This window comes from Fundulus heteroclitus, chromosome 12 (assembly GCF_011125445.2).
Source record: "Fundulus heteroclitus isolate FHET01 chromosome 12, MU-UCD_Fhet_4.1, whole genome shotgun sequence".
Classification (NCBI taxonomy): domain Eukaryota; kingdom Metazoa; phylum Chordata; class Actinopteri; order Cyprinodontiformes; family Fundulidae; genus Fundulus; species Fundulus heteroclitus.
The window spans coordinates 20,763,323-20,789,314 of record NC_046372.1 but is presented as its reverse complement, the minus strand read 5'-3'; the positions used below and the strand labels follow the sequence as shown (position 1 = coordinate 20,789,314).

The window sequence follows — 25,992 nt, the reverse complement described above, 5'->3', positions numbered from 1 at the left end:
AGTCTCTGTTGTTTTTTTTAATTAAGAAATAGTTTGGATACAATCGGCGGAAAAATCCGACTACAGCCACATTTCTAACGCTTTAAATTGCAGCAGATTGCGGAAGTGACGACAGAGGTATGATCGGGTTGAGGTCCGGACCGTTTCGCCGCTTTTCCTCCTAAACTAGTGAAAAATCCGCTGCTTCTGCGTCAGATTAGCGGCAGAAAGAGTAAAAGTTCGCAGTTTGTCCTGGAAAAAGTGAAACGCTTCTCTTCCCTCTGGACAGCTGATTAAAATATGACCAGATTCCTGATATTAACTCCTTTATTTTACCAAAACCGCTGGAAAAACTCGTTGTTTGGCAGATTAATTAACTAAATTATGGATTTTGTGAACATTAAATCCAAAGCGTTAAACATCTGCAGTCCGCCGTTGGTTCCGCTTCAGAACCTTTCCTGCCTCCAGAACATTTAAAGCACCGCCACCTGTAAAGTGATCGCTCATACACCTGTCCGCAGGTAGGAGCCAATGGAAGCGAGAGTTCATTTACCTGTTGATGCAGGTGCAGAGCCTGGTTCCTGTCCTGCTGTCTGACTTTATAACTCTCCCAGCAGGTAAATGAAGCACATTATCGCATCTATACAGGTGGGCTTTGACGGAGAAACGTTTTAATCATCAGTTTGGATTTTAAGACACTAACCTGGAGGTTAATTAAGCAGAAGATACAGAATCCTCCAGAAGTGTCCGATCAGGTGAGGAAATATATTCATTCTTTTCCCCTGACGTTTATTTTTCTGCAATCTTTTTATTAGAATCTATAACATTAGTGCAGTAACTGATCAAAGTTGTAGAAAGCCACCCTGGGAGTTCACATTTTCATGCAGGGAGGAGGTGGGATGCTGGAATCTGCAGCTGCTGCCATGTGGGTCACTTCTCCAGGTAAACACTCACCTGTAGGTCTGAGGTCACGTGTGAATATGGAGGAAACAGTTTCTGGTTTTAAAGCGGCGCTGAAGTCCTGGAGGGACTCTAACCATCACCCTAATCTACAGAGCACCAGTCAGGGATCTTCAGTCCAACTGGGAGGTCAGGCCGACCCGGTTGGACGTCTCTGATCAGAACCTCAGTGAAAACCCAGAGAGACCAGAGAGTTCTGCTGCTTTATTGGTGAGAACGTTAACGAGGAAAACGGAGGAAAGAAAGCGAATTTCTGAAACAGAAAGTCCAGCGTTGACAGGAGGACCGTCCTGAAACAATGATCAACTCAACCAGAACCGGTCCAACATCTGTTACAACACTGGTTCTGTTTGCCTCAAAGGAAAAACTGAAATAGGAGACATGAATAGAAATGTAGGAGATTATTGGACATAAACAGAATAAATATGAGACAGAGGTGCTACATGATACAAGAACAAACGCAAACAAGACTTTTCATGTCAATCTTTTGCTATTAGTCCAGATTCTGCCTGGTTCTGACCGGTCCAGTGGACCTTCATTATCAGCGTCGTCCTCTTTTTTCATTTTTTTTTTCATTTTCTCTAAAAAAAAAAAAAAAAAAAAAAAAAAACAGCTGCCAGATTTGACTTGATCCTGGAACAAAAAGATGCTGAGCGGATCGGGTCAGAACAGAACCGCCCGATCTCTCCTGCTGGAATCATGGAGACGTGAACTGAACTCCAGAAAAAGAACCGGAACGACGGCGTTAGGAAGTTCTGGAGGGTCGGGTTTCCCTGCGGCGGCACCACGCCTCACTAAACGTGGGCCAGCGGTCCAGAACACGCTGCCGACCCGGTTCCTACAGCTCATTATGGGATGTAACGCCTTAAGCTGAAGATCTGCTGGTTCTGTTCACAGTTTAATCCTCAGAGGGGCAGAACTGCAGCCATCATCCTGGGAACATGAAGTTCTGACGGGCCGGCGCCGACCCGCCGGAGGCTTCGGTACCTGGTTCTCCTCTGAAAAAGAAAAGTCTGAAAATCCTCTGGACTCGGCCTGAGAGTCCGAACACGAGTTCCAGAGGTTCCGCCGCTTGGTTCCCTGATTTCTCCCACTTTGGTTCCGGACCACAGAACCTCGTTCTGAAGCGCTCACAGTGTTCTGTTAAAGTTCTGGACGGCCCGTCCTCTCGTCTGACATCGTCTAAGCTGTAAGGTTCTGCTGATCCAACACGTCCTGGTCTGGATTCATGAGGCGGAGGGGAAGGTTTCCGGATCAGAACCGGGATTCTCCGCAGGCCGGATCACATGGGACACGTTTGGACTTAGAACCCGCTTCGCCTCTACTGACAGGAACCCGTGGGGAAGCGGGTCAGGTGAAGCGTTTCGGGTCGGAACCGCAGGTGTCGTCATGTGTCAGAGGTTAAGTAAAGGAACCAGAGACCCATGAAGACCCGGAACCGGAGGAGTTCTGGTTCTAGCAGTGATGCGCCCCGGTAACTGCTCACAACAGAACCGGATCAGAACCGGAGCAGTGTATTGATCATTTTAAGTCTTACTGTTTGTTTTTTTATTAGATTTGGTTACATTTATTTTCTCAGAACCTCTGATGGTTCTGACAGGCTGGTAACATCCTGTTTGTAGAACCGGGACCAAACTGCGTAAAAAGGTCCGATTTGAGGCGCTGCGGCGAGGAGAACCTCAGAACCACCAAATCCAACGTTGCCATGTGATCCGGCCAGCAGAGAGAGGTTCTGGTCTCTGGTTCTGGTTCCTTCATCCAGACAGGAAGTGGAAGCTTTCACAGTAAAACACTTTGGACGCGCTGAGCTGGGAAGGCGGTTCCGGTTCTGGGCGGCCCGGTCACCGGCGCTGCAGGCTGTAGATGGGGAAGGCCAGCGTGACGTTGAGCGAGTCGTTGTGCTGGACCAGCGAGGTGTGCTGGTAGTGCAGAACCAGCTCCCGCAGCGACCCGTACAGGTTGTAGGGCTCGGCGAACCCGAACCCGGTGCTGGTCTTGTTGATGACGCAGTGCTTCACCTCGCCTTCCACCCTGCGTTGGGAACGAGAAGAGAAAAGGTTCAGAACCGACGGACCCGCGATCCCTAACGGGTAAGCCGGGTCAGGGGGCGGGGCTTAATTCAATTCAATTCAATTTTATTTATATAGCGCCAAATCATGAAACATGTCATCTCAAGGCACTTTACAAAGTCAAGTTCAATCATATTATACAGATTGGGTCAGATTATACAGATTGGTCAAAAATGTCCTATATAAGGAAACCAGTTGATTGCATCAAAGTCCCGACAAGCAGCATTCACTCCTGGAGAAGCGTAGAGCCACAGGAAGAGTCATCTGCATTGTACATGGCTTTGCTGCAATCCCTCATACTGAGCAAGCATGAAGCGACAGTGGGAAGAAAAACCACCCATTAACGGGAAGGAAAAACCTCCAGCAGAACCGGGCTCAGTATGAACGGTCATCTGCCTCGACCGACTGGGGTTACAGAAGACAGAACAGAGACACAACAAGAGAAACAAAAAAGCACAGAAGCACACATTAGGCCCGTTTACACTACACCTAAAAACCGAGCCATGCCGAGACCGGTCCGAGCTTGGTCCAGTTAACTGAGATAAATGCAGCCGTTTACACACAAGAGTTATCTCGGTTATTTGTTCCTTGGTTGCTCCTCGCCCCCTAGTGGCGATCTGCGGTACTACCGCTCTTTGGGATTGAAGGCGGGACAGAGCAAATCAAAATGGCGGCACCCGTAATATTCAGGATGTTATTGTTAGACATAGAGTCGGCTTTTGGGACGTGGATAAGACAAATGAACGTCTAATAAGGATTTACAGACGCAGGAAACAACAACAGACGCTGAGGTTCATAAGCAGAGTCATCTCTGGAAACTGTGTGGCACGGTAAGGAAGCTAGTATTATTATGAATGTCTGAAATTTGTCTGAATGGAGTGTGAATCGGGACGTGCAGCCAGACACGCCGGGAAACCCGCTGACAGTCAGCTGACTGTAAGGGCATGACGCGGTCTGCTCATGCGCTCCTCGTTCTAAGGGAACCGGGATAAAAAAAACCAGTCCGAGACCTGGTGGGGAACTGGTCTGCATTTAGCGCGGTCTGGTTCAGTCTGCTGACCGTTTACACACAAGAGTTATCTCGGTTACCGAGCTCGGACTGGTCTCGGCTCGGTTAAAAAAGTGTAGTGTAAACGGGCCTTTTGATCTAGTAATCTGTTCTACATTAGATGGTAGTAGCGGGTGAGCCGTCTTCTCTGGATGATGTCACAGTTAACAGAACGTCAGACCAGGTGTACCTACTATGAAGAATAAAGAGAGAGAGCAAAAAGTTAAAAGCTTACACCACGGAGCAGGCGTAGCAGCCCGGTTTGCTGCTGTCCCGGATCAGGAAGGTTCCGTCCCGCTTGCCGCGCAGCATGGCCTCCGCCTGGTTCCGGTTGATGTTCCCCAGACGCCACAGCCGCTCGTCGTGGTGAGGAAGGTCCTCCTCATCCTCCACCATGCTGTACTCGCTGAGACACAAACAGGTTCAGGTTTCACATCGACGCGGCTGGAGGTCCGGCTGCGGCGGTTCTGCCTCCAGAACCGCCGCAGCCGGACCCGGTTAGCTCTAGTCCTGACGGTCAGACTCACTCCTCCGTGGTTTCGTTCTTCAGGCCCAGCCACTCGTTCAGTTTGCGCTGCCGGACTCCTTTCTGGGTCAGCCACCTGCACAGAACACACACACGGCGCCGTTAGACCCGCACGCCCCGCTCCGCCGGCACCGCTCCGCCTCGCCGGGCTGGACCTACATCAGGTACTGGTCCCGGGTCTTGCGCAGCTGGATCAGGTCGGGCTTGATGCTGTTCATCTTCTTGTCGATCTCCCGGTTGTCGTCGGCCTGCTTCTTCAGGTCCACCTCCAGGTGCCGCTTGCTGTCCACGATCTCGCTGATCCGGGACTTCAGCTTGTCGTAGTTCTCCATGATCCTGGAGAGACGGGGACACGGGTCAGAACCTCGCAGCCGGTTCTGCTGCGGAGCCAGAACCAACGTGCACGGCGCCTGGTGAAGTATTCACACCCCAGAACTTTTCTACGCCGCTCTGCTTAACGAGGCTGAATGTGAAAACCTGCAGACGTCTCCAGCTGAAGTTGCTCCTCTCTAAAACATCTCCAGCTCTGGCAGGACTTTGACTAGGCCATCCTATCCCATAATATCTCTGGCTGCATGGTCAGGGTGGTTGTCCTGCTGGAAGGTTCCAGGATAGTCCTGGTCCAGCTCCTTCCCGCAGCATGATGCTGCCTCCTCCGTGTCCAGAACTTCTCACATGTAGAACTTAAACGTTCTCTGCTCTCCTCTGACATCAGACCACTTCCTTCTACATGTTCCTTTGCTTCTACATCAACCTTCTTTTCCATAAAAGGTGACATTTGTTGAGGCCAGTGTTGTAGTCAAGTCACTATGCCTCGAGTCCGAGTCCAGGTTCGAGTCTCCAGTGTTCAAGTCCGAGTCATTAAAAAAAAATCCGAGTCGAGTCCGAGTCGAATCACTATTGATCCAAGTTGAGTCCATGTTCCGCACTAAAGTAAGCATAGCCTACATGTTTTTAAACTAAAAAAAAAAAATTCACACTCCACCACATTGCACTAATAATTTAGATATTAAAATCATACACCAAATAATATTCTAATGACATATTAAAATTATAGCCTAATGATATAAAAAAAGTCGAGTCTTTTTCTCAATTTCCGAGTCAGAATGATCTGAATGTAGGAGTCCGAGTCAAGTCACGAGTCTCTAAATTTAGCTAATGACTCGGACTCGAGTTCGAGTCTCGGACTCGAGTACTACAACACTGGTTGAGGCCACGGCTGATATTTGTCTCGTGGACCAACACCTGAGCTGTGGGTCTCTGCAGCTCCTCCAGAGCCACCATGGTCCTCCTGCTTCTCTGATCAATGCTCTCCTGGTCCAGCCTGTCAGTCCAGGTGGACGTTCATGTCCTGGTAGGTCTGCAGGTGGTCCATCCTCTCTCCAGGTCCACATGATTATCAGAACTCTGGGAGGTTCTGTAGAACCTGACCTGCTGTAAACTGGACCAGAACCTCTTCCCTGACTCTGCTGGGTTCCCTGGGTTCTTCAGAGAAGCTCTGAGTCCAGAACCAGGAGAGCTGCAGTCAGACTGAACACAGATCAGGGGATTTCAGAAGGTAAATGACTTTATTTAGGGGAACCAGAGAGAAGGGGGTGTGAGATGTTTATTTGTGTTGCTCTGTCACATAACCAGAAGTCTGTCTTTTTATAACGGGTGAGAAGTTTTAGGGGTGTGAATACTTTTGCGCGGCCCGGTACCAGAACCATAAACGGTTCCATGTCGGACCCTGACGCTGCCGCTGGGTTTCTCTAACGAAGCCTCTCAGTCTGAACGCGGCGCTCCGGTTGGCCGAGCAGATCTAACTTTTCCTTCCTGCCGACTCTGCTGCCACGGCAACCCGGCATGCCGGCGTTGCCGCGGTAACGGCCTACCTCTGGATCTCCTTGTCGTTGCCCTCCCGGCGGAACTTCTCCACGTACTCCTTGCTGAAGCGCTCCTGGGTCTGGCACTGCTCCTCGAAGATCTTGATGGTCTCGTTGAACGCCTCGATGGCCGTCCGCTTCATCTGGATCTCCTGGAGGGGGGGGGGGGGGGACAGGGGGAGATTTTAGTTTTAACGTCCCGCCGTCTCTGACCCGTACCGTCCTGCCGTCTCGTCGGACCTGGGAGGTTCTGGTGTACTCCTCGTACAGCCGGTCGTACTCGCGGTTCTTCTCCTGGTACTGCAGGTGGTACTCGTGCAGCTTCTTGCCCACGGCCTCAACGCTGTCCTCCTTCACCACCTGATCCTGAACAACGACAACAACAAAGCGACCAATCAGAGGAGGCGGCGCGGCGCTGGGGGGGAAGTGGACGGGCGGCGCCGGCTCGTCCGGCCTACCTGCTGGTGCTTGGAGACCGGGTAGAGCAGCTTGACGTCCAGCTTGGGGTTGTACTGAGCCAGAGACTCGTGTCTGTAGTGGTTGATGAGCTCCACCACCGAGCCGAAGGTCAGCGGGTCGGAGAAGCCGAACTTCCCCTCACGGTGGAAGATCTTGATGAGCTTGTTGTTGCCTCCTTTCCTGCGGGCAGAGAAGCAGAAGCTCAGAGAGGAGCAGTTTGAGCTCAAAGCTCAGACCACAGCAGCAGCAGCTTGACTTTCCACCATGTGACGGTATCAGTCAGGATGTCGGTGTCAGCAGCGGCGGTTTTATCAGATCTGAGGCGCCGCGGTTCCGGCTCACGCCTCTCAGAAACATCTCAGCGTTTTCTTGCTCTGAAGCTTCCGGCAGCTTCTCGTTTTCAACGCCACCGACTTCAAACGTCTGAAACTCAACATCCGCTTCATCAGAGACGAAGCGCCTGACTCTGGGTTCTGAAGCTTCACTGAAAACTAAAAGCGGACCTTGGTTCTGATCCAACAGCTTATGTTCTCGGTTTCCATCAGCAGCTCCACACAGAGCGGAGCTTCTCCTCTCGGTTCAAACACCCAAAGGTTCAGCAGAACACGCAGTCTGCCCTGAAACAGTCATGTGACCCAGGAAAACGGATCCGCCCGCCCATCAGAACCAGACCACCACAGTTAAAACTGAGGAATACGGTCTTTTAGTCTGAAAACTATGAATGAAGGCCAACAAACAGCCACCATGACACATGAAGCTGGACTGGGTCGTTGTTTCTGACTCGGTTCTAAGTAGTGCTGCACCGATACCTTTATGGGACGGGCCCCGATCCAGCACTAAAATGGTGGTAACGGTATCGGCGAGTACCAACAAATCGGCACCGATACCATTTTGATGTTTGTATGTCACTTGAACGCAGCCTTCTCTATCCTGACTTTTATTATACATGTTATATAAGTTAATGAAAGTTGCACTATTTTGGTTTTTGAGAGCCAAAACTCTAACCTGACTCTAGCCAAATGAATTTCGCTCCGCCTAGCTCCACTCATCCATCTGGGATCTCTCCATAGGAATTGCCTTTTTTGAAGGCTGGGCCTTATCAAAAATTCTTGCATATGATTGGATAAGCCACTTGTCTGTCATCTTTATCGACGTGCTATTTCAACCACTCACACCGAAGCTAACCCGTGACGCTGATGAGAGCGACGCAGGAAAAAACAAAACAGAACAGCCAACAAAAGCCTTCAGAGCCGTTCTCTGATGTTCTTTTAATGAAACAATATTAGGTAGATTAGACAACACGGAAGAAATAGCATCAATGTTAACACTTGCTTCCTCGATGCGAGCCGCCATTGTTTTTTTTCACGGTCGCTTCTCCACTACGTCACATCTATGAAACTCCAGCCCTGCGTCCTGATTGGCCAGACCATAAAATTGGTTGAAGAAATCACTCTCTATGGGAGGCGGAGCTAAGCGGAGCGAAATTCATCTGGCTAGAGTCAGGTTACCAAAACTCAGGGTTTAAAAGAGAATATTCAATTGTTAATGTAATTTTACTGTCTTACTATTGCACTACTATTATACATGTTATAATTTCACCAATGTTGCACTATTTTGGCCTTTGAGAGGCAAAAGTTTATTCAACTATTGTCACCCATTCCAGGTAGGCAATAAAAAGTTGTATTACCCTAAGTAGTATGCAGTTCTTGATATATACACACTAGGGCTGAACAATTAATCGCATTTTCAATATAATCGTGATTTCAAAAAACGCAATTTCCAAATCGCAGAGGTCTGCAATTTTTGGCTATGTAACAATTAGTGAATTAGACACGTCCATTAGGTGATGGTAAAATGTTTAAAGTGGGTTTGCCTCCACATGGAAGGGAAGACAGTTGCAGCAGAGAGATAATCTAATTTTATTACTTGTTTTAGAGTTTATATAATCATACACAGCATTAAGTACAGGTTAATCAGTTTAATACATAGACTTGCTTGTTGGTTGCACTTTATGTTCAACAAGGATTGATGTCCAAATCAACTAAAAGCTGTTCTCTTGAACAATATTCTGATTAATAGAAACATTAAAAGTTCTTGTTTTAAATAGTCCTTGTTGACAAACATCTTTATTTAGACGCCATTTTTGTTGCTTGTGGTTAATGCAGAGAAAAGTCAAAATTGCAATTTTGGTTGAAATATATCGTAGGCAGAACGCAATCATTTCTGCTCCGAGTTTAGATGCTGTGGGTCTTTTAGCAACTAATCTGCACAGCGAGGAAACAGATTGATTTGTTGTTTGTATACATTTTAAAACACATGATAAATTAAACTGAAAAAAAAAAAAAAAAATTAATAATAATAATAATAATAATATCGCATTAAATCGCAATATTAAAAAAAAAAAATAAAAAAAAAATTGCAATTACATTATTTTCCAAAACCGTTCAGCCATAACAAACAAACATCAATTTTAAACATGGTATCGTTATCGGGGCTAAAAAATGGCACCGGCGCCACACTAGTTCTAAAGCGTCCTCAGCGCTGCGGGTCGGTACCTGAGCGTCAGCGTGTAATCTCCGTGCATCTTGGTGGAGGCGTCCCGCACCAGGAAGGTACCGTCGGCCGTGTCCCTCAGCTTCTCGTTGACCTCCTCCCTGCAGACACAAAGCTGGCTGTGACCTCCTGCTGCCTCCTCCTGCCCCCCCCTCCCCAGGGACGGGGTCTTACCTGGAGATGTCCCCCCAGTACCACTCGGCGTCCTGCAGAGACACGTTGCCCAGGTACCTGAAGGCAGCAGGAGCCGCAGGCTTGGCAGGTTTGGGAGGCAAAGCTGAAAGAGAGAGAGAGAGAAACGGTTGAGCCTCTGAGGAGGAGAAGAAGAGCAGAAGCCCCTTCACCACAGGACCTGCATCTTTAATGGAGGAGAACATGAAGATCAGGAGGTAAAAACGTTTTAAACGTCACCATGAAAACCAGGAGACCTTTAACAGGTTCCACTAAAACAGCAGCGGTTCCTGGAAATTAAAGCTCACACCAGCTGACAGGATGTTGGTGTGCAGACTAAGCTCAGCGTCAGGACTTCCTGCCTTTAGACGAGATGTTCTGGTCCTGGAACAGAAAGCCCAGAACCTTCTACTGAGAGCATGAGCTCCATGAGTTTCATTGGCTTTAAAACAGAGAACTTTCTGGGCTTTTCTGCACCGCTGGATCAGAAAACCGATGCTAGCTTCTTATTTTATATTGACTGTGATTGGTCCAGACAGAACCAGAGCTGCATGGAAAAGTCTGGTTCACTAAACTAAACCAGAACTCCTGGCAGGTTCAGAACTAAACCTGATGTTGGTTTGTGAATAATAAAAAAATGGAATCAGGATGATTTATTTCTTTACATTTTAATAAAAACGTTAATGTTCCAACAGTGGAGAAGCTTCCTGGGGGGAGGAGCTCCTGACCATAACCCTAATCTTTAGCTTCAGGACCCCTAACACACTGATGTTACTTCCAGTAAGAAGGAAAACCTTAAAATGAAGTTTCTAAACCTGAATCAGAGGTACATATGAGTCTGCTTTAGTGGATCGTTTAAACCTCACTTCAGAGCTGCTGCAGCTTGTTCTGCATCTCTGGCAGCTTAAACCGGACTTTGACCGAAGCTTAAACCGGACTTTGACCGAGCCTTAAACCGGACTTTGACCGAGCCTTAAACCGGACTTTGACCGAGCCTTAAACCGGACTTTAAACGAGCCTTAAACCGGACTTTAAACGAGCCTTAATCCGGACTTTACCCAAGCCTTAATCCGGACTTTACCCAAGCCTTAATCCGGACTTTACCCAAGCCTTAATCCGGACTTTACCCAAGATTTAAACCAGACTTTACCCAAGTCTTAAACCAGACTTTACTCAAGCCTTAAACCAGACTTTACTCAAGCCTTAAACCGGACGTTAACCAAGCCTTAAACCGGACGTTAACCAAACCAAAAAGGTTAATGTCCTGCGCTAAAGCGCTATAGATACCTGAACGTGGGGCTGTGGTGATAAAAGCATCTTTTAAACCACTAGAAAAACTGCGTTTAACCTTAAGAAGCAGCACTGAGACGGCTTTGAGACAAATATTGCAGAAATAAACAGGTTCACATGAAACTGGAAAACACCAAAAGTAGCATTAAAGTAGACCCGATTTATCTGCTAAAAATAAAAGTTTACTTTAAAGGCTGGAGCTGAACATCTGGGACAAAAATGTCAACATTCAAGCTGAACTTTAAATAAATTAATGTTTAAAGCTTTTCAGATAACAATCAGATTTATTTGCCAGGTCTAGGAATAAAGATGTTTCATCTGGTGGAGCCTTTAACTGCGTAGCAGCGTTAATATTTTAATAGTTCAGACATGCTGCACTTTAATAAATACGCCAACGTAATAAATCGATCATCCACAGAGCAGAACCGGCCCAGACGGCATCGACCAATCAGAGACGATCATCAGGCTGACCTGCCCTCCATCCAAGACCGGCACAGGTCAAAGGTCAGGTTTAGCCAGCGCTGTCTTATGTAGGGAATGGTGATAAATGGTGATTTTTCAGTAAAAAGTTGTCATATTTCTGCCTTATGAACATGAAGACACGCAGCAGAGGGAACGGAGGAGCAGACGACGAGGCGCCTCCTTTCTACCAGAACCGTCCTACTTCCTGCGTGAGCTCAGCTTTACAGCTGATCTGCTGCCATCCGACTCCCGCTGAGATTAAACCCGAGCCTCAGAGTCACAGCGGCCTCCTACCTGGACTCTGCATGTTAATGTAGCACAGGACCTTCTCTCGTCCCATCACCGGCTCCGACTGGGCTCTGCCTCGGTCCTCCCGCTCCATGCCGGCCTCTGGCCCGTCTCCGGCGTCTCTCGGCTGAAATGAGGCGCCTGATCGGCTCACATCCAGCTGCTGAGAAGCTGCGACCGCAGGACCAGCGGCTCAGAGCCTCACAGCTTCTCCTCCGTCCGTCCGCCTCCAGCTCTGCTTCAGTTCAAAGCTCGGGAGAGCAGCTTGGAGATGTGTGACATCACCGCTGGCCTGGGCCAATCACACGAGCAGCAGAGATATCACCAAGGCAACGCCCCCTCTCCTCCTCCGCAGCATCTCTGGCTGTGAGGATGGATGATGTCACCGGTTCAGCTGCTGCTCAAGCTGACCGGCTGACTCAGAACCAGCGGCGGAAAGAACCCCCCCCCCCCATGCCTCCTGACTGCAGGTCTGCTCACACCTTTCACCGGCCGACGATCTGAGGCCCAACACTGCAAAAACTGAACTAAAAATAAGTCATATTTTCTTTAATTTAGTGTATTTGTCCTTGATCTGAGCAGGTAAATAAGATGGTCTGCCTATGGAAGGAGTATTTTTACCCCTAAAATAAGATAATTAGATATATTCACTTTAAATAAGACCACGGAGATGAGTTGGTCCTTTTTTAAGTGCATAAATCTTATTCCACTGGCAGATAATTATATTTATCTGTTCAAATAGAGTACAAATACAATAATTTCAAGAATATTGGACTTATTTTTAGTTCTGTTTTTGCAGTGCAGGAACGTTAAGGTGCAACAGTCTGCAGGCAGCAGGCGTGGATTGAATGCGATGTGAGCGGAATGATCAACAGGTGGCGCTGCAGCCCCGCTGGCACTGCTGGACACCGAGCTCAGATGGTACTGGGCTTGTTAAGAGCCAGAACTCTGGCCATATTGCTGCGGCACCAGGAACCAGACATTATATGAGCGGTTCTGAAGGATTGAGAACCACCGTTTTCTCCGTGCAGAACGGTTCTTTTTCCAAGGTTCTGAGGCTCTGCCCCAGTAGCAGGCAGGTACTGGAACAACCTGGAATAACTGTCTGCATGCGCAGCAAATATATGAAGAAATGATTGTTGTTGGTGTACAGAAGGCTCAGGAGAGAAATTCATTTAAACGATCAAACTTGTCTCTTTATTAAAGATAAAAGGTAAAATGTATTTCTTATGAGTGACATCATAATCACATCTCTGCTGTTTGTAGCAAACCAAAAAATCAGGAAAAGATTTAGAGAGTTCTGATTGTTCTAGTTGGACACACGGCTTCCTCAGTACAACTAAAAGCACCAGAGCACGAGGAAGACTGTTGAATCTTATTTTTGACTTCCTGTTGTGGGTGGAGCCTTACACAGGTGGGCGCCATGTGCTAATAAAAAGCCACAGGCTGCTCTGGTAAGCACTGCACTCAGGCCAAACGAAACTGAAAGCTGTGCTGTTTTTCCCTTTGTCACGACTCAGCATTTTCAGCCATTAAAGATGGCAGCGTCAACAAAGACCCATCCAAGATGGCGGCTGCACTGACACGTTGGCTCTGATAGCCAGCACCGGTCCTAGAGGCGTCTATGTATATAACATCTATGGCAGAAACAGCTCAGTCATGTGACCAACATGTGACCAACATCACATATTGGTCACATGTTGGTCACATGACCACCTCAGCCTCTGCTGAACTAACCAAACAAACCCAAAACTAAACCCAAGCAACCAGGAAGATCCTTGAAAAGTACTAAATAATTATTCTTTCAATAAAAAAGCTTCAGCAACAACGACAGAGTCTGAAGTTGCAATAACTTAATTCCAGGCTTCACTTTCCAGAGTTTCATAAATCTATAAAGATTTATTATTTTATTAATTTGAGCATTTTAATGGCAAATTTTCATTCAAAGATCCTGTTTATAGCTTACAAATGAATTATGTTTTGTCCCTGAGTTTGTCTGGATCAGATTATTCCAGTTAATAATCTACAGGATGAAGACAGCAGAACCACGGCTGATCATGGACCCGCTTTCCTTCATCACCTGTTCAGGTGAACAACGGACTCCGTTACCAGGAAGCAGCTGCTTTAATAAACCAGCTCAGTGTTTCCTGTCGCTGCTCCTGCTGCACGGCGCCGTGCTGCTGGGCTTCACAACCCAACCGGACCTCCTCTGACCCGGTCCTCCTCTGACCCGGTCCCACTCCAGCAGCTGATCACTTTAAAGACTGAGCTCATCCATCAGGAAGCAGATGTTGAGAACCAAATAAAAGCGCCAGAGCGCTGCGTCAGCTGGTGATCCGTTCAAACTCAAACTCGGCGGGAACCGTCAGTCTTACCTGGTGCAGCTTGGTTCATGTTGAGCTCGCTGGTTATCAGAACCTCCAGAACCTGGACCAGGGGATCCAGAGCAGAATCCGACCTGAGCAGAACAACGGAGGGTCAGTGAGATCCAGCGGCACCGCGTCCGTCTGATTTATTAAGAATTTCATCAACACTTTGATTTTTTTCCTCTGAACCAAAAGTTCTCTTAAAGAGGTCCGGTTCAGTAGTTCTCCAAAGGTTCTGACGGCGTGTTTTTCAGGGTTCCTACAGCACACGGCAAGTTAAATTGAAGACTTTTTAATGCCACTTGAAATAAAAAGTTAAGACCAACTTCACGATAAACAAGATAAACCTGGATGCGACAACTTTACCCAAATGTTTATTTTAACATAAACCATTACTTTCTGGCTCAGTAGACATGTTAAAGATTGTGAAAAACATTCCATATAGGAAGAAAGCTAAAAAACACACAAATTACAGACTTATTTTTAACAACTACTGAACTGAATTCACAAACTTTGTTTTGTTCCCTACTAAAATAAACTATAAATCAGTGCCAACTCTTTTTCGCAGCTATGGTCCGGCCGCAACAGTTTTTATTGGTTCCGCTATCGGGACGGAACCAATAATGGTTACATTGAGCCGTTCGGTAAATTTAAAAAAAATATAATTGTATCAATTATTTGACTGTTTGGTAAGGATTACAAAAATAAAATCCTATTTATGACCTGGTAACAATTTTAAGACCTAAGAAAGACTGATTTAAGACATTTTAATGCCAATTAAGGCCTTAGTTTTATATTACAGAATTCAATGCCTTTTAAGACTTTTTAAGGATCCGCAGGAACCCTGGTTTTTATCTGGACCGTTTCTACGACTGACCCGGCGGGCTGCCGGAACAGCAGCGGGCTGAAGTTCTGGGCCAGGACGCCGGGGCTCAGCTGGTTCCTGGTACCGTGCAGACAGAGCCGGGCCAGGTGGCGGACCACGCTGAGCAGCGTCAGGCCGTGCTGCGGCGGGCAGGCGGGGGAACCGGCCATGCCCCGCAGCACCTGAGCACACTCCTCCGGGTCCTGGACATCTGCAGACAGAAACCAGAACATTAATGCAGGACCGGACCCGGTCACCGCCTGGGAACCAGCAGGACCCGTTTACCAGCCGAGTAGCAAAGCTCCAGGTTCTACCAGAACTCTGCAGTGGCTCCCTGTTCTAAGGTTCTAAGGCTTTATGATTACTGAGGCGTAGAACCCCGGGTTCTGGGTTCTGCTCACCTTGGACCGCTTCGCTCATGTCGGCCTGCAGTGAGGGGGGCAGGACGGGTCCGGGAAGGTCCAGCAGGAACCGGACCACCCCGTCACACAGAGACGGCACGTCCAGCTGCTCCAGGTCTGAAAACAAACGCACCTCAGTGTGACACGGGGCGGGTGGAGATAGCGGTGGGACTTTAGGGTGCGTTCGGGTTGCTCACCGGTGTCGGCCAGCTGCCGGGAGTCCAGAACCCCTCCGCTCATGCTGCGGTACAGAACCGGACTGTCGAATCCTGCAGGAACAACAGAACATCAGGAGGTTAAGAGGAACGTCTCAGCTGCTCCAACCGGAACCAGAACATCCAGAAACTGAACTGTTCTGAAGAAAAGGCCCGGTAATGCCGGGCTTTCAGCGGTTCTGAACACTTTCCGCTGATGTTTGCGGGTTTAAAGCGAACAAAAGCAGCAGAACCAGAGAGACGAGCTTCCACAGCAGGATAAAACCCATCGGCACTGAACAGCCCGTGTTCTGGCAGAATCAGGAGAAATCGGACCGGGACCGCTACCTTTGGTTTCTATGAGCTCCATCAGTCTGCCGAGGAGAGGCGGGGCTGTGTCCGGAGGTCCGAACTGCTCAGGGAGGTCCGGTAGCACGAAGCCTGAGGAGCAAACAGAGCAGGAGTCAGAACTGGACCCGAGCAGCGCCGTTTGGTACCGTTAACATCTGGACCGACAGCTTAATGTCAGCGGCTGAAACGACGATAACCGAATATTTCCAGACAAACTTCTGCCGTTTGTTCCTGAAAACTGTTGAAATGGACCCTTTGGAGGTCGGTCCGGTTCTGCCTCTCATTTATTGGTCCACATGCTTTTTTCCAACAGAGAGCCTTGACCATCAAACCTGAGGGCTTCTGTGGAGCGGTGCCTGCAAGCCTGGTTCTGGAAGCCCAGTTCTGTGTTCCTTCTGATGACATCACTATACATGGTCGGTTTAACGTTTGCACAATAACGTAAAACATTGTGATTGGTCTGGACAACTTACTAAAGTAATTATAGCGGGGTGTAGGTTTTATTCTAGAGCGGGATTGCGGTTTGTAAACGGACAATCTGCGCCTCCTGATGACATCACATTATGGCAGTGCCACTCAAACAAACTACATAGAGCCTGTGGTCTGCATTTGTAATGAATCAATTTTATTAAGTTAATTTAGCGGTTTCTTTTTTCTCAAAAGCTTGAACAAATATTCAAGGCATTTTACAAAACAAAAAAAAAAATATATATATATATATATTATTGGCTCAATGTTTGGAAGAATATTGTTAACAAAAATGGAAGGGCTAGCCAGACTAATTTATCCAGCATATATCTTAAATGTACCAAATACCACAATAAAAAAATAATCAAATTCATCACAATTTCATCTGGAATAATAAAAAAAACATGTGATCAGAAAGAACAACATCAGTACAAAAAGGAGGAATGAACGTTATTGATTTTAAAGTGATGAATGATAAAATTAAATTTGGCTGCTGACTTTTATTAAAAATGAAATGAGTTTATAGTTTAGTTTCCCTTCACAACTTAAAAAAACATTGGAGGAATTAAATTTCTCTAAAGTTGTAACTTTGATCCTGCAAAATTACCGATTAAATTGTCAGACTACCACACAAGTATTCCAAAATGATGTTAAAAGTTTTCATGCCTCGACTAATTTACAGGAAAATAATCGTAAATTAACAAAATAAAATTGATTTGTAACAAATGGAGACCGCGGGCGTAATGTAGTTTGTTTGAGTTGAGTTGCCATGTATAGACGTCATCGGGTAGCGCCCGAGACGATCTGGTACCTACACCGGTTAACTAGCTAACGAGCTGCTGCTAACGAGCTGCTGCTAACGAGCTGCTGCTAACGAGCTGCTGTTGTTGTTGCGCCTCATCTTGTGAAAGCGGCAGATGTTTGGTGTTCTTAGGGAATCGCTTGGATCAGCAACTGAAGCAGAAACTATGTGGATGATCGTTTTGTTTGACAAAAATGACCCGGCTCGTCTGGTCCGGGTCCAGTTGGACCTGGAACCATGGAGCCGGTTCTGGGAGGCGAGGCTGAACTGTTGTTTGTGAGAGTAGAACGGCAGGAAGCAGCTGAAGGAAGCAGCTGTGAGGCGGAGGACCGCCGCTTCCTCAGACACGCGCAGGACCTACAGCCATCAGCAGCTCTGCGGTTCCGGTCCAGCGGCTCCAGATAACGGACCCCGTGAAGCCGACTTACCCTCCGACTCCGAGTCGGTCCTCACAGACGCCGCTGACGGCGGTCTGGGTGGGCGGGGCTTGGGCGTGGGCGGGGACATCTTCTTCCTGCCGATGAACTCCACGTACGTCCCGGGGAAGTCTCCTTTCTCCTGTCGGGGACACAGACGGGGTTAGAGGCGCCGGGCCGGTCCACTTCACAGGTTCTGATCCGTCCCACAACCAAACAACACCCAGATGTACAGGTGGAAACATTTCATTCTCTTTCTACGTATCGGACCCCGTCAGCAGAACCAGAACCTGCACATTAAAATGAGAGCATCAGAAGAAAAGAGCAGAATGTTCCCTGGTTCTGGACGGCCCATTTAAAGCTGCTTGAGCCCAGGAGCAAAGTGGAAAGCCGCTGCGGCCCGGTTCTGCCACGGCGCCGAGCCCGGTGCTGACGGGGCGGTTTGGGTTTACAGCCGGGCGTCGGGTTTCAGCTGATCTCATCCCCGCAGAACCGGACTCCTGCTGCCGTCACCTCAGAACCACCAAGCGATCCGTGGTTCTGAATGACCCACAGAAACGCAGAGGAAACAGAGTCCGACCCGACCGCAGCGGTTCGGTTCCCCACAGTCAGCTTCTGGGTCAAATGCCCTGACAGTTCTGGTTCTGACCCACTGCTGAGCTTTATCCACCCAGACACCAGGACCAGGACAAACTGATGGCAGCAGCACCAGAACCGCTTTACGTCCGGGTCACAGAAACCCAACAGAATCAGAACCAGAGAGTCCAGTCTGTTTCATTTAGAGAGAATGAACTGAGCTCCCTGCTGGTCACTGATCCTGGTTCTGGTGGAGCTAAAGGGTCCGGTTCTGCAGCTGGTAGCCTCGGTACCATCAGGTCCGCTCTTCCTCCAAGCAGCACCCAGACACTGAGCCTGTCGGACCTCACGGTACCGGACTACCAGGCGCTGAACTGGTGGTTCTGCTGGCGTTCTGACCACCAGACAACAGCGCCGCCCTGCTGGTGGCGGCTGCAGCTGCAGGGAAATCAGATCATTTTCATCTATTTACTCCTTTTGTTCATTTTTTAACTTTTCAGAGATTTTCAGCTCATTTTATATCAGAAACAAAAACTTCTTGGTTGAATAAAAATAATCTGACTGTAATCCACCGGGGTGTGAATAATTCTGGCCTCCAGCGCGGCAGCCATCTTGGCATCACGGTTTGTCTTTCACAGAAAAGCAGCACAAGCCGCCATGACAGAACCAGTCAGAGCAACACGTCATCAGGCTGGTTGCAGGTCAACAAATGAGGCTAAAATATTCAAAGATTCGGCTTTTTTTCCTGCTCATGTCATATTTGAATTAAAAGGTCCGACACGGACCGGCGCTGATCCACGTCTCTGTGCTGCGGTTCTCCACAGAAACCCAGCAGAACGTCCAAAGCAGGAAAGTTGCAGCTGATTTGGTTCTGACTGCACAAATCAACACTTTTAGATAAAGAGCTACACAGTTTACAGGAGTGAGATAAAAATAAGTTGATCTAAAGTTCTAAAGCAGCAGATGATGAGCTTATTAGAATAAAATAAAAGTAAAAAATAAATAAATGCTCAAGTAAGAGCAGCACCACATTTCCAGATATTCCCCAAAGTGAGAGGAACCAAATAAGTCTTTAAAGCTTTAGTCGGTAATCATGTTCAGAAACACGTTTTGTTCTACTGGGTGAAATCATCCTTCCATCCTGATGGTAGTAAAACTATTATGTGTTCAGAGGAAAGAGGTTAAAATCGTTCTCTGTGGAGCTGCAGGCCTGCAAAAACTGACCAATCACTGCTGGTCGGTCCGAACGGCAGTGATTGGTCAGAGCTTTGATTCAGCTCTTCAATTGGCTAAAACAAGGAGAGACTAAAGGATGATAGGACAGTGGGGGGGGGGGAGAAGCAAAGATCCAGAGATGGTGGTTCTGATCCGGACTGATCCCAGTTACAGCAGACAATTCAAGATGGCCGCCGCCTGCAGCCACACTGAGTAAAATAATCTGTTTGCAGCAGTTCTCTATTATTTCTGTCACATTTAGTCCGTCTAGCTTTAGCCCTGCTAGCCACGGAGGCTAAGCCCGTGATGAAGAATCGCTTCATGCTGACGCTTCATGTTTCAATAATTCAGCACGACCTAAAAAGGACAAAGATTTTACAACAACTGTGAGTTTAGACGCATTCTGAGACCCGCGGTGGCTGGATCCCATTTAACCAGAGCGGCCATATTTTTTTTCCACCGTCAGAAAAGAGGGAAACCGACACGCCAAAACTCAGAGGATCTCTGACGTCCCGGTTCTGACCTCAGAGGTAAATGGACCGCAGCGTCCTGCAGAACTAAACTGGGACACCAAGGTGCACCTTTCACCTGGAGGACGGGTCAGCGGAGGGGATCATGGGTGGAAACGTCTCTCTGTGTTTTATCACGCCGCCTCAGAGCCACCATTCAGGTTCCTCCGGCTGCTGGAGGCGGCGGCGTTCCCTGGAAACCAGTTTTTACCGCCAGCTGTGGGTCGGTCCTAAAATAAATACTTTGTGGCAGAAGATCTTTACAGAACTGGAGACTCTACCAGGAACGGACATTAGGTTTCACTGGGACGAACTTCTTATTGGGTTTATGAGCTCAAACTGTTTATAAAATATAATATTTGGGTTCTGAGTTTAGCTGAGGAAAAGTTAATTACAAGTAAATGATCTGTAATTCTTTACTTTCCTCTATTAATACAACATTATTATTACTACACAGGGTTTCTACTGAACGAGACGCACGGCAGTGACAAAATAAAAGCTGCTACAACTTCAGAATGAAGTTTTTTTTAAACACATGTTAAAACAGTATAAAGTAAATGACCTATATTTACCCTATATAATATACAGCCTATATGTGCGCACTTATATTAACCATAATCCAAGTTTGAAATGAATTTAAGTATCATGAAAAGTTCAAACGTACTTTATTTTGAAAAACTAACACCGCCTGCTTCTTCCTGTCTGGCTGCAAAGTTGCTAGCAGCAGCACCAAGGGAAGGAAAACTAGTGAGGACGGTCCAGTGTTGCCCTTTTAGCTCTTTGTTGCCATTTTTAGCCACTTTTCAGACCCGTCTAGCAATTTTCCTTTAAAAAGCAACTAGCGACTGTTTTTGTTTTAAAGGCGGCTTTAATGAAAGCAGCGCTGTGCTGGAGTCACTGGAGCAATGAGAGCTGCTATGAGCGTTCCTGCACCCTCAGCGTTGTCTCACAAACACACGTAAAAAACTTTTAAAGTCTCTGAAACTATTGCACTGAAGTAATTCCCTGAATTTGACTCACACGCAGCTTCAGTCATTCACCTCGTTCACTCTGTGGCCTCTGATATCCGTTTGTTTTACGTAGTGTGGATTCAGAATATTAATTAAAATTCAGAAATCTTTTTATAAATGTAATTTTTAGTTCCAAACACATTTAATCACTACTTTTAATAACTTTTGTTGACTTGACAAAAACTCTCTTGCAGCCTGGGCCCCAAATGTAAGAAGAAATATGCTAAATAGACAATGACGTCATCCACACCACCAAAAAAAAACTCCACGGTTTCTAAAACCTGGAGGAAGCCCGGCTACAGAGAGCATCTCATGTTTTCGTGTTTAAATTAAAAGAACAAATGAAAATAAAAAGGATTTTGAATGCAGGGCTGAAAACGGAGCGGATTATAATTCTGCTTGATTCAAATCTTTGCCTCCCGTATAAAAATCTGTTTTACAGAATCTGCTGATGAACTCAAATCAACAAAGAGTTCTTTAAAAAGGTTCTCAGGCTGTCAGCGGTTCCTGGATCGGCAGCTGCGTTTACCCAGAACCCCCTGGGAGGACCCCGTGCAGGTGAGGCGCAGCGGCGGCGTACCTGTGTGGTCTCGTTGAAGCCCGGCAGCCAGCCGATCTCGGCGGGCCGCTCCTCGTCTCCGTTGCTGCAGCCGAGCGCCAGCAGCGCTCCTTTGGTGACGAGCAGCATGTCCCCGACGTGCAGGTCGATGTCCTCCTCCCTCTCCTTCTTGTAGTCGTAGAGCGCGCGGTACTGAAAGCCCTCTGAGCCCATCCTGATCTGCTCCAGTATGGCTTCGGGTTTCTATCAAAAATCAGCTCTGGGTAGAAAATCTTAGAAAAATAGCGGCCGTGTTCCTGAGGGGGTCTAAAGCAGAGCGCTGTGCAGATGTGGCGTTTCCGGCTGGCGGCGCGTCTCTCCTGTCTCCATGTCTGCTAACGTCTTGTCATCCCTCCAGGCCGACCCACAGGCGCTCGGTCACAGCGGCGGCGGCGTCCTTCATGAAGCGCAGACCCAGTGCAGGTAGGGGCCACATCTGTGGAGCCCTCGGCCGGACCTGAGCGAGGAGAGCAGATGTTAGGGCTGAGCGGGGGAGGCTGCTGGCTTCTCCGGCCTGCTGATCAGAGACGCTCTACGTTCATGTCTGATATCAGAGAAACGGTTTCCTGTCGCTACACGCAGCGCTTCTGCAGCCGTAGGCTCATGCGGGGCGGGGGGGGGGCTTCCCCAGGACGCCGTCAGCTGCAGCAATAAGCGATCAAACGCGTCCACTCATCTTTGGATCGCCCAACAAACGTAAAACAGTTAATAAATTAATAAATGTGACTCATGAAAACCCAATGAGCCGCTTTGTTCTCCTTTATTTTTTTAGACACCACAGCGTCTGGTTCTGATCCAAACGGACCGTTTTAAAAGCTCGGCTGGCTGACTGGGAAGTTTTTTTTAATAAGTCATCCTCCTTGCTGAGTCAAGACAGAACATATCGGCGCTACTTTTACCACTAAATCGTTGTTTTAGAGGAACTGCTGCTAATTTATTTAGAGGAAACTCTGAGAGGTCTCATTAAATCAGTGGAGACGATACAGTTAAAGAGAACTTTACAGAAACATTCAGCTGAAAAAATTAAAACTATTTATCACATTTAAACTAGATATTTAAAAGAATAAGGGATTAAAACGCTTTACCGCTGGAAATGGGAGTGCTTATGTTCTAAAACAGGAAATTCAGAAAAATTAAAGTATCTGTTTAATAAAATATGCTAGAAAAATTATTTTTACAGTTAATTTACCTGAAACTTAATGTAAAATTCTGCCGTTTTATATTTGTTCTGTCATGTATAAATAATTATTGATTTTGATTCTTTAAGTTCTAAATAAAATACTTAAACTACATCAGGAATATATTCTTGAGGTTTTCCTCTTTCAGTTCCTGTCCGGTTTTATTTAGCAGCAGGAGACCAGCTGACCCTGACTAAGCTTCTTGTGATTTACTTTTATAATAAAATGCGTAACTTTTTCTGTAACTACAATGTTCAAGACTTTATTTCAAACATTTCATGAATTACAACCACAGAAGAAATTCAGAAAATAACAATAACAATAATAATAATAATAATAATAATAATTGGCCTTTATTTGAAAAGAACTTGAAAAGAAGCAAAAAACATTGAAACAAATCTAAATATTTAATTCTGTTGATTTATGCAACAATCAGGTCTGTATTATCTACAAAGAACTAGAAAATCCTGTACCAGAGTATTTAACACTTGGACATTTTTAATTTTTATTTTTCCACAACTTCACCTGTTGGTGTAAATAGATCCATCTATTACTGGAGCCAGCGACTCCAATACAAAACACCTATTTAAATTAATTCATTAATTTCCCATTTTAATATTATTTTGATCAGTTCGATTTGAAATCCCTTAAAAATCTCATGTTCTTTATGTTAGACATTCCTGTACTTAAAATAAAATTTGGGAAACAAATACTTCAATAAAAACAAATCTAATTTCTTCTGTTTTGTAATATTTCTAATAATTTCACTACTAATAATTAAAAATTGTAAGTTAGACTTTTAAGGTGTTAACATTTCCAAAACATTATGAATATTGGTTTAAATGTATTCATAAAAAGGAACAAAAAGATTATATTTCTTAGACTAATATTAAGAGGCGCTTTTGTGTAAATTAGTTGCTTTTTTTTTTTTTTTAGACAGGCGACCTGGAAGCCCTGACTAACGCAACAGAGCCACGTTTACAGACAAATGTGAGAAGATATAGACACTAAAGGCCGTGTAAAAGCAGCATTACAGTTAATTTCTTAATTAAAACGTTTTAATGGTAAAAAAAAAAATGTATATATTTGGTTTGGACCGAATCTGCTGTGATGACCCAAAGAAAAGCAAAGCAGGCGGTATTTAAAGGCACTTTACGGGGATCTGAGGCAAATTTTCTGAACTTTTTGTTTTTATGCACGGCGGAATGATCCTACAGCCGATCTGAAAGCAGAAGCTGCTGCATGATGCAGCAGAACCAGCGCAGTTCGGCAGAAACAGGAGCCCGACCAGAACCGCTCCAGGAAACAGGAAACCAGCAGGCTAAACCGGGCTAGCTAAGAGAAAAACGGCTCTTACCCGTTAATTTGATAACTTTTTTCACCAACAGAAGCCTCCAGCAGACAGAACCCAGAACACCATGACGGATAGTAGCTCCACTGGTTCTCCAGAACCGAACTGGTTCGGTAGTTTAGCGAATATCCTCAGGATGGAGTCGCTAGCAGATCGGACGGGGACCTCGTCCAGGCAGGTTCTCGGCAGCACAGACTCACGTCAAGCTCCGTGGCGCGCACCTTCTTCCGGTGGAGACTTTCAACATAAAAGCAGCCAGACGGATCGCACCGTTAAATCTTTTAAATATGGCTGTTTTCTGACAGGAAACCTGTTGTCCAGTGGTTGAAGGGTAGAATTAGATCACAGATTTAACATGAAGCCTCATTCGATCATTAATTTTGCCTTCAGAGACTCGAGCAGAACCAAACGGTTCTGTCGGGAACTTCAAAATAAAAGCACACAAGGGAGAGTTTATGCTGGAAAAAAACTCAGGACCACGATCAAACTGCGCGTTAACTTAAATGTTAGCCCTAGTAATAATAATAATCCCATATAATATATATTTTCCACTGTTTATCTTGCATTTGTCGCGTCGAAACGAGACACGGGTGGATTATAGACGGATTACAGCTGGACACGGGGGGCAGGGTCCCTACGTCATATCCGCTAACCCAGATCTCTATGCAGCGTGCAGGGCTGTCAGACAAAGGCGGAGTGGGGGGTTGCTGTGTTCGTGCTGCCCTCATTCATCAGCTCGGCTCCACGGCCTGTGCTGCGTGGGCGTGTTTTCTGTGTCAGGGGAAAACTGGAGACTCCTGCACCACGTGACGCTGCTGCAGATTTTCCAGAACAAACCGTCTGCACGTCACATGCCGCCGCAGGGGCTTTTAACGCGAAACTAGACGGTCTGTTTACTCCGGACACACACAGGGAACCAGCAGCAGCTGATTTTTAGTGATAAAAACACCAAATCATGCAGTTAAGCAGGAAAATGTCAAATCGGTCAAAGGGTTCAACCCCCATCTCAGCTGATTAATAGTGAAACAGATTCTCATTTAAATATTTATACGCGAGGAAACAAAGACAGCCCACAGACCATGTTTTTAAAATAAAGAGTAAACTCTAATCCAGCATGACTAATTTGGCTTAGAAAGGTGGATCAGCAGAGCAAACTGAAATCAGATGATGGTGTCAGCTGATCTAATAAATCCATGTTCTCATCTGAAGGAGAGTGATCCAGCATTGGGGATGAAATTGTCAAGGCAAAAGGACTCAAGGGCTGAAGAATAAACGAACAACCAAAACAAAAGGAGAATACTTATGTTGTAATTTATATACCTGTTCTACAAAATGTTTAAATAAACAAATTAGTCAGATGTTCTGTAGAAAAGAAATGTGTAAATCATTGAAGATCCAAATGTCATTCGCCTCATTAAGCAGAAAATATTAAATTGGTCGTCCAGTTTTCTAATTATTTTGAGCTCCACTGAAAAAAACTACCCCGCGACCCCATGAAGGATTAAACGGGTCAGAAAATGGATGGATGGATGAAAAAAAATAAAGTTAATTATTTTTGGTCTAGCAATATAAGAACAGGATTTGGGTCAGTATTTCTATGAAAACACTTGCTTTATTTAGTCAGTTTTGATAAATATATTTAAAGCAGATTTTAATGCACCAAAAGCCTGCGTCTGAGTAAAAGTCAGTGGAAAGATGTGTTTCTATTTACTATTTAAAGAATGTAAAAAAAAATGTGGTTATTAAAAGATGACTGCTTCATGTTGCATAGAACATTTGGAATTGTTCCAAAATCAGTACAGGGGCCACAAATGGCCACTTTGGACATGCCTGCTACAGAGAACGCCATTTTCAGCCGCTCGTACAAAGGATCGTTCTTTCCGCCGTGACCCACATGATGGCCGTTTGGTTCTGGGTGCAGAGAGGAGGACATCTGCAGAGGGTTCAGCAATCAGGCTTAAATCAGAGACGACCGAAAACGCTTCCACGTCTATCCAGGAGTCTTTGTCAGATCTGGCGGCT

At 46.3% G+C, this 25,992-nt stretch overlaps 1 protein-coding gene across 2 annotated transcripts; it reads right to left on the bottom strand.

The window, feature by feature from the left end:
- Positions 1 to 1,125: 1,125 nt before the first annotated feature.
- LOC105920951 (phosphatidylinositol 3-kinase regulatory subunit alpha) lies at positions 1,126 to 24,095 on the bottom strand. Of its 2 annotated transcripts, XM_036144767.1 has the most exons (17): positions 23,977 to 24,095; positions 21,424 to 21,898; positions 17,546 to 17,675; positions 15,845 to 15,937; positions 15,500 to 15,571; positions 15,303 to 15,419; positions 14,914 to 15,112; positions 14,046 to 14,128; positions 9,634 to 9,736; positions 9,462 to 9,560; positions 6,906 to 7,086; positions 6,688 to 6,813; positions 6,457 to 6,599; positions 4,742 to 4,918; positions 4,584 to 4,658; positions 4,292 to 4,462; positions 1,129 to 2,970 (listed from the first exon to the last, which is right to left on the bottom strand). In XM_036144767.1, exons 2-17 carry the CDS (start codon positions 21,613 to 21,615, stop codon positions 2,781 to 2,783), a joined length of 2,151 nt encoding a protein of 716 aa, XP_036000660.1. In that variant the 5' UTR covers positions 21,616 to 21,898; positions 23,977 to 24,095; the 3' UTR covers positions 1,129 to 2,780. The 2 variants fall into 2 exon arrangements, with proteins under 2 accessions (XP_036000661.1, XP_036000660.1); XM_036144768.1 differs by lacking the exons at positions 14,046 to 14,128; positions 14,914 to 15,112; positions 15,303 to 15,419; ... (3 more) ...; positions 21,424 to 21,898; positions 23,977 to 24,095 and adding an exon at positions 11,677 to 11,924 and having other exon boundaries at positions 1,126 to 2,970.
- Between the last annotated feature and the right edge of the window lie 1,897 nt (positions 24,096 to 25,992).

Excerpts from the sequence above, each read along its gene's own strand:
- LOC105920951 (XM_036144767.1), bottom strand. The coding sequence starts at position 21,615 with ATGGGCTCAGAGGGCTTTCAGTACCGCGCGCTCTACGACTACAAGAAG. Across the intron at positions 15,938-17,545 it reads GACCGACTCGGAGTCGGAGG|GCTTCGTGCTACCGGACCTC; the intron begins GTAAGTCGGCTT and ends TTTGCTCCTCAG. Across the intron at positions 6,814-6,905 it reads CGGTCTCCAAGCACCAGCAG|GATCAGGTGGTGAAGGAGGA; the intron begins GTAGGCCGGACG and ends GTCGTTGTTCAG.